Source organism: Nematolebias whitei, chromosome 4 (assembly GCF_014905685.2).
Source record: "Nematolebias whitei isolate Nwh7 chromosome 4, NemWhi1, whole genome shotgun sequence".
Lineage (NCBI taxonomy): Eukaryota > Metazoa > Chordata > Actinopteri > Cyprinodontiformes > Rivulidae > Nematolebias > Nematolebias whitei.
Window position 1 is genome coordinate 3,537,648 of NC_056501.1, and position 8,227 is coordinate 3,545,874.

Consider the following 8,227-nt stretch of genomic DNA (forward strand, 5'->3'; position numbering starts at 1 on the left):
TTTTATTTAAAAATCTAGACATGAGAGTATGTTTTTGTTTTTTTTTTTTTTTTTGGTTGTGTGGGGGGGGGGGGATGGGGGGGGGGAATAACCTTTCTGACTTTGTAATACATTTAAATGATTTTTCTCTTTTATTTTCCTCAGATTTGCATTTTGTTCTGTTTTTCACTTCCTCGTTGTTATTTTTTTCTTTAAACTTCTAACTGCTGCGTTTGTGTGTCATCGCTCCAGCTGGACTCATGGTCAGTGATCCTGAACGGGTCAGTGGAGGTGACCTACCCCGATGGTCGGGCAGAGATCCTGTGCATGGGGAACAGTTTTGGGGTGTCTCCAACCATGGAGAAGGAGTACATGAAGGGTGTGATGAAGACCAAGGTGGACGACTGCCAGGTGGGAGTCCCATTTGCTTTTTACTGATGTTTGTGTTCAGGAGTCCATTTCCTTTGCACGTCGGTGTGAAAACATGGCAGGAGTCCTGTCATCTTAGCTTATGAAGCCCTGCTGTCACCCACTTGTGACACCAAATGTTGCTTGCGGCGACATCAGCATCATCACATGTGAGGCATTTGAAAAGACAACGAGCCGTGTTGTGCACACCGTAAATCACACTCTGCATCACGTGTTTAATGGACTTCACAGTGGAAACTGAAATATGTGAAGTTCATCAGGCCTGGACCAGAACACAAGTGCTTTTTGTAATTTAGTTAGATTCTACCACAATTTCTGGACCATTGAGTGCACCAGAGTATAATCTGCACCCATTAAATTTAATAAACAATAATAATTTGTACATATATAGGGGAGTGGTGGTGCAGAGGTTAGAGAAGGTGGGCCTGTGATCGGAAGATAGCCGGTTCAAGCCCCGGTTCCGACAACATAAAAATGTGAGTGGAGTAGGTGAAGCACCCACACCTGCCCCCACCCACATTCGCCCCACTCTGGGCCCTTGAGCAAGGCCCTTAACCCCATCTGCTCCTCCGTGTGTCTTAGATGCAGCTCTCTGCTCCACACAGAGGCTGTGGTAGCTCGGTGTCCGTGGTTGCGTCAGGAAGAACATCTGGAGTAAAAATAACTTCCAAGTCTTTGTGCGAGTTTGTTCGCTGTGGCGACCCGAAGAAGGAGCAGCCGAAAGAAGAAAAATAAATAAATGTGTACATTTATAAGCCGCGGGTGTCCACATTGTAACATATTTACACAGAAAGTTTTTAAAACTTTTAATTAAATGCGTATCGATAAAATACACAAATACTTACAATACCGTAATTTCCATTCTATAGAGCGCACCTGAATATTAGCCGTGCCCACTAAATAAAATAAATAATAATAATTTGTACGTATATTAAGCCGCAGGTGTTCACGTTGTAACATGAGATATTTACACAGGAAGATTGTTTTTTTTTTTTACTTTTAATTAAATATGTACTGGTAACATGCACACACATCCTGTAAATGTTTTTTTTTTCCTGAACAATGCCTTTAACACAGCTGGTTAAAATAAAAAAAAATACAGAAGCTTACCAGGAAAAGTCACAGATCACTATGTTCATCTTCCTCCTGTGCACTAAAACCACGACAGTCGTCTTCTTCAGTGTCAGAATTAAACAGCCTCAGAAAACCTTCATCGCACTCATCCTCAGTCTTTCTTTCGCTGTTGAAAAAATACAGTAGCCTACGAGGAAGACATTGATCGCCATCTTCTTATTCCTCCTGCTGCAAGCTTGTGCTCCGTGGAGCAAAAGTTGCTCTACGCATGCAGGGGAGTCCCCCCTCACGTGCTCTGCGTATGGGGGTGGGGGGAGGGTGCGGCCTTGGTCGTTGGCAGAAAGCTCCTGGTCCACTGTGACCTGTTCAGTAATTTCATTGGTCAGATTTGTTTAACCTTTATTTATACAGGTAGTCTCATTGAGTCACGAGGACCCGCCCCCCAAGAGATGTGTACTAGGCAGCTTTGTGAGCGCCTGGGTGTGACGAAGCTAAATGTTTTGGGGGCAGGAATCTTATTAGCCCGTCAAAAAAAAAAACATCCATACATTAGCCACAGCTCCGGTGTTCAAACTGTGTGGATAAAAAGTAGCAGCTTATTGTCCAGAAATTATGTTTTTTGTTTTTTATAATTCCACTTAAAGGTTGATCAAGTAGCAAAACTATAATTTCTTATTTTATTTCCAAAATGTGCTAAAGCTTGTTTTTTTTTCTGTGTTGTCTTTTATTTCTTCAGTTTGTATGTATAGCCCAGCAGGACTACTGCTGCATCCTCAACCAGGTGGAGAAGAATATGCAGAAGGTGGAGGAGGAAGGCGAGATCGTTATGGTGAAAGAACACCGTGAACTGGACCGGACCGGAACCAGGAAAGGACACATTGTCATCAAGGTGACAAATCAGCAGCCATTCATTTGCAGACATTAAAAATATCCTAAAAGGAAGTCTTTTTAAAACAATGTAATGTCACCAGGGCACATCGGAGCGGCTCACCATGCACCTGGTGGAGGAGCACTCGGTAGTGGACCCTACCTACATCGAGGACTTCCTGTTGACCTACAGGACTTTCCTCTCCAGCCCCATGGTCGTTGGCAGAAAGCTCCTGGAGTGGTTTCACGACCCCAGTCTCAGGGACAAGGTATGAGGGTACTCCTCAATCAGGCAAAAACTCCTGATCCACCCTGATTATTGTGCTGCAGTTAGGCCTGTCACAATAAACGATAAATCAATTAATCACATGATAAATGAAAATTATCAACCTCATTTTAATTTATCGGCTTTATCATTTCTTTGTGTCTCTCTCTTTCTACTGAAGACACTGGATGACAAAAGGCTCAACTCCGGTGCTCTTCACTGACCCCGCCCTTTCTCTTTGCTCTTTAAAATCTGTTTTAACGATCCAAAATCATGTTTTTGGATCGTTAAAAGCAGCTGAGCTACGAGCTAAGCTAACAGGCCTTCACGGTTGAAACTCGTGCCTTCGTGTAAAAAGTTGTTTTTCTCTGCAAAAAGAAGCTGAGAACTTGTTTACTGATTTTTTTTAATTAAAAACTTTTTGTGAAAAATGCTAAAGAGCTCAAACCACACCGAGTGACCGCCATTTTGAGAACTGAAAAACAAGGAGAGACAGCCCGTGTCACGTCAAGGGGCCTCCCTCCCATTTTTCTTAGAGACACACTGCTCGCTCCCTCACTATCCATCCTTCAGTTCAAACAGTACTGCCATACAGTGGTCAAAAAAGGTACTACAATCAAAACAAATTAGCCAACATTTCTTCTTAAATTTGACATTACTAATTATTGTCAAATTTCAAACAATATTATTGTTGCAATAATTTCTTCGCCCAGCAAAATGTGTGATCGTGACAGGCCTAGCTGCAGTTGAGATGAAGTAAGCAGAATAAACGTTGTCATTAAATACGTAGTTGAAGTAATGGTTGTGAGTTTTGATTCAGCATTCATAAAACTATAGAATAATAAATCAAAGTGTGAAGCCTTAACACGTAGCCACTTTTCTATATTTAGCCAGAACGTTTGGACATGTTTGTGTGAGCGTGTGAAGCAGAACGCTGCACGCTGACCTGTGCTTTCTGCAGGTTACACGTGTAGTCTTGCTGTGGGTAAACAATCACTTCAACGACTTTGAGGGCGACCCCGCCATGACCCATTTTCTTGAGGAGTTTGAAAACAACCTGGAGAAAGAAGTAAGCAAAGCACCTGAACACAGATTCACCCCATTTGTTTAAAAAAAGATCGATGTGTTTATTTCTATAATGTTAAAATGTTCTTGTTTTTTGTTCAGAAAATGTGTGGGCACCTCAGACTGTTAAATATAGCGTGCGCTGCTAAAGCCAAGCCACGGCTGGTGACACTGACCAAGCCGTCCAGGGACTCTCCTCTGGCCTTCAGCCTCCTCGGAGGTCAGGAGAAAGGCTTCTCCATCTTTATTGATGCCGTGGAGCCAGGCAGCAAGGCAGCAGACATCGGCCTGAAGCGTGGAGATCAGGTAACTTTTACTTTAGGAGACGTTGTTGAATTACCTTTGAAGAAAACAACGTTGTGCAGTTTTTGTTAGACTTGTATAATTGTATTTATTTTATTTTGCCTCCCAGCCAGCTCCAAAGTGCTTTAAATCTTTTCTGTTGCAACTGTGAAGGAGAGTCACTCAGTTGGTTCACAGACCAGCTCTAAATTTGATCTTTTTTTCCAGTTGAAGCTCATTTTTTGTGGTGGAATTGGTTTTGCATTTTGATCTAACTAGCGTTAAATGGTTCTTTGGAGAAGTATTAAATTAACTTTGCCAGCAGCTTCTTGCACCCGGTGTCGACTTTTTTCCCTCACAACTTCTCAACCACTTTCACTCTGCAGGCTTCTCAGCTTGAAGCAAATTCTTTTAATCCTCAAAACCATCTTGAGGGTGTCTGCATGTGCGTTAAGCCCTCTCGACTCCAAACATCCACTGCAGCTGTTTCCTCCAAAAGAAGCCAAGGAGCTGGCTGCCTTGGAAGAATTTACTGACACACTGCTCACACGTGCACGTTTTACTGCTTCAGTCACGATCATCCCTCTAATTCAGAGCTTTAGTGTTAATCTGAGTCATTTGTCATAGAACCATGAGCTGCAGACCAGACAACACAGCAGGTCTCAAACTTCTCATGCTGGCCTTGGAGGAAGAAAAAATTCAAGGCTCCCATCCATCCATCCATCCATCCATCCATCCATCTATCCATCCATCCATCCATTCATCCATCCATCCATCCATCCATCCATCCATCCATCCATCCATTATCTTTGCCCGTTTTTCCTTTTCGGGTCGGGGGTCTCACTGGTGCTCATGTCCAGCCATCACTGTGGGAGAGGCAGGAGACACCTGGACAGGTCTCTAGTCCATCACAGGGACACATAGAGACAAACGAGACAAACAACCGTTCTCTCTCTCTCACCTAGAGACAATTTAGAGTTACCAATCAGTCTAACATGCATGTTTTTGGTCTGTGGGAGGAAACTGGAGTACCTGGAGAAAAAACACGCTGCACGGAGAGAACATGCAAACTCCACCCAGAAAGGTCCAAGACCAGGATTTGAACCAGCGGCCTTCTCTCTGAGAGGCGGCAACTCTACCAACTGTGCCACTGTGCCGTCCGCTCAAAAGATTTAAACATAATAAACCGATTTATAACTAATTTTATGAGATAAATCATCATCAAGTGGTGTTGCAGAGGTTTGAGAAGTGAACTTGTGATCAGAAGGTCACTGGTTTGAATCCTCCTGCTGACTGTAACATCAGAATGTGGGTGGGAAAAGGTGAACCCCCCACATCTGCCTCCGTTTGCTCCACTCTGGTCCTGTGAGCCTCCCATCCACGGCCCTGATGGCAGCTCTCTGCTCCACACAGAGGGCTGTGGTAGCTCTGGTCTTTGATTGCATCAGGAAGGGCGTCCGGTGTAAAACAACTGCCAAATCCACTCTCGAGCAGCGGAAAGAGACAAAAATACATAAGTATCACGTCACACAGTATTAAAGGCTGCATAGAGTTTATTTCTAATGTATATTTCTATTAAAGAGAACTTCAGTCAGTTCTAAAATCAAAAGTGTGAGCAGCTGTTTCACAGAAATACTGAGGACTGAAATGATTGTATGACCGTATCATTAGGGCTTTAAAGTTTTATTCTTTACTGATCCTGTTTCTGAAAGTGATTTTTTTTTTCTGCTTTGTGATAATCCTCAGATTTTATTTTTAAAAACTTGAAGGGACTGAGTTGTAATGTTTCACTAATTTTATTAAACTTCCTCCCGTCGGCGCTCAGTGTTGTCAGGCACACAAATACAACAAGACACTGCACCTCCATCTCTTCTTTCATTTCAAGCACCTTTTGTTTACACCCACACATGTTCAGACAGATGTGCAACATCCAGTAAATCAGTCCAGCTCACCAGCTCAGAGTCTGGGTGAGAGCAGCGTTTGCTCAATTCTCTATTTAATTTATCTCTGATTTAAAGTGACGCTTCTTCCAGACAAGAGATAAAACTCCCTCCCCCATCTCTTCTGTCCAGGTCATGGATAGGACCCACTCTCTACACCAGGCCTGGGCAACAAACAGCCTGAGGGCTAAAAGTGGCCCTTGAATAATCTCCATCAGGCCCCCAAAAACTCTTAATTGAAAAGAAAACGACTTTTATTTAAAGTTTATGAAAACATTTATGATTGAAACTCAAGAAAGTTTAAATTAAACCTCTTGGATCAATACATTAGAATAAGACTGTTTTTTTTTTTTTTCAACTGTTGTTTCTAAACTGAACCTTAAAGACTCCAAAACTCAAATATAAAACTTTTTCCTCATATTTTGTCTAATATATTGTCACAAGAGCCATTTTACAGAAAGTATGTCGTATATTGCTACAGTGTATTTGGGGGACATTTTTATTGAGCGTGCTAACTGCGCTACAGCAAGAAAAAGCCTGATTTTGTATTTATTTATTAAGATTGTGTGTCTTAATAAAAATGTATTTCGCAATTCTCTAAGCAGCTTTTCTGTTGATTTAAATATTTTGATTTGGCCCTTTAGAAAAAATACTTGCCACCCTTTCTCTACACCGTCTGACATTTTGGTCTCAAGTTTTATTCCCTCTTGGTCATGTGATAAAAACATGCAGTTTGGAGTTACTTTATTTTGCAGTTGTGACATTTAGTGTCGTCCAGTTTCAGACTCGTGTCTGGTGTTACGTTGGCCCTAAACTGCCGTTGATTTCTGCAGATCCTGGAGGTCAATGGGCAGAACTTTGAAAATGTCCAGCTCTGCAAAGCCAACGAGATTCTTAAGAACAACACCCACCTGTCCATTACTGTGAAGACAAATCTTTTAGGTAATCATCACGTTCTTCTTCTGTCTTTTATTCTGGAAATGTCAGTAAACTCAGTTGAACTCTTGTTAAAGGTTTAACGCTCGTCTGTTATTTTTATCCAGTTTTTAAAGAGCTGTTAACGCGGCCGGAGCACGAGCACGACTTGGATGTGGATGAGGAACACGACAGGAAGAACGGGGCACCCCACCTGCCAAAAATTGGAGACATCAAGAAGGCCAGCCGCTACTCTATACCGGACCTGGCTGTGGACGTGGAGCAGGTCATGGGTCTGGAGAAAGTCAGCAAGAAGGCCAAGACCAACACAGTCGGCGGGCGCAACAAACTGAAAAAGATCTTTGACAAGACGCTCACCAGCATCCTGCCCCCCAAACCGTACAAGTAAGAAGCCTTACTCCAGTCAGCAGTCAGGGTGTAATTAAGCTCTCCGTGTGGTCAGGTCGTTTAGCCTGAGCTCCACATCAGTCATTCAGATAGAAACTGATTTTAAAATATGTTCTGTGTATTTTACAGTCAGGCCTATCCAGTTATCCAACACGGATGCTGCCCTCTGCTAGTTGTTGACAGAACTGCTCACTTTGCTCCTCTGTCTTGTTTCCATAGTGACGTTTGCGTCGGCCAATCACAGGACGACAGCATAGTCGGGATGAAGCAGTCCAAACAAATCCCTCCAGCCCTGCCGGTCAGTGGAAACCTCTCTTCATCGAATCCAGACCTCCTGCAGTCACACCACCGTATCCTCGACTTCAACAACCAGCCTGGTGGGTCTTTAACCTCTTCTTTTACCCCTGGACCTGCCATTCTGTGTTTGTCTGTTTCTACTTCCTGTCCTCTCAAACCCAGCCGGTCGAAACAGACGGACGCTCGTCCTGAGCCTGGTTCTGCCGGAGGTTCGGTTTCATAGCATTCGTTTCATGCCTCACATTGGGAACGCCCTCGGCGTGACCTCATCAGAAGCTCCTATTACATTACACCAGCCGGGAAATAAGCCTGTCAGTGTCAAGGAGGGCAGGGTCCTCCCCTATATAGGTATTCAGATTCATACACATCTGCTCCCCACAGACTCATGTTCAGGCTGCTGTTTTTACGCCGTATTGTTTTACATTATTAGTGTTTAGCGTTTATCTTAGATCCTTATATACTGTTTCTTTTCTCACTTTATATTTTGATATTTCTGGGTATAACTAGAACCCTGAGTACATAATTTCATTCCACCTCATGTACAACAAGTGACGTGAATGACAATAAACTTAACTTGAACTTGAACTATATATAGGGCTGTCGCTGCTCTGACAGTTTATTCAAAACTTCTTCTCACAATGAGCAGAAGTTCCCACCAGCTCTCTCTCAGTACTGTCTCTCGCTCTCTCTCTCTCTCTCTCTCTCT

The 8,227-nt window shown here is 43.1% G+C and overlaps 1 protein-coding gene across 1 annotated transcript in view; it reads left to right on the forward strand.

Annotated features, from left to right (window-relative positions):
- The window catches only part of rapgef2b (Rap guanine nucleotide exchange factor 2b), a 38,313-nt gene that overhangs the window by 17,242 nt on the left and 12,844 nt on the right, over positions 1 to 8,227 (forward strand). The window contains exons 5-12 of the mRNA XM_037675151.1: positions 232 to 390; positions 2,219 to 2,371; positions 2,454 to 2,618; positions 3,576 to 3,683; positions 3,782 to 3,985; positions 6,735 to 6,843; positions 6,945 to 7,221; positions 7,444 to 7,601. Of these exons, the coding sequence (XP_037531079.1) occupies positions 232 to 390; positions 2,219 to 2,371; positions 2,454 to 2,618; positions 3,576 to 3,683; positions 3,782 to 3,985; positions 6,735 to 6,843; positions 6,945 to 7,221; positions 7,444 to 7,601 (1,333 nt within the window). The remainder of the gene's footprint in view (positions 1 to 231; positions 391 to 2,218; positions 2,372 to 2,453; positions 2,619 to 3,575; positions 3,684 to 3,781; positions 3,986 to 6,734; positions 6,844 to 6,944; positions 7,222 to 7,443; positions 7,602 to 8,227) is intronic.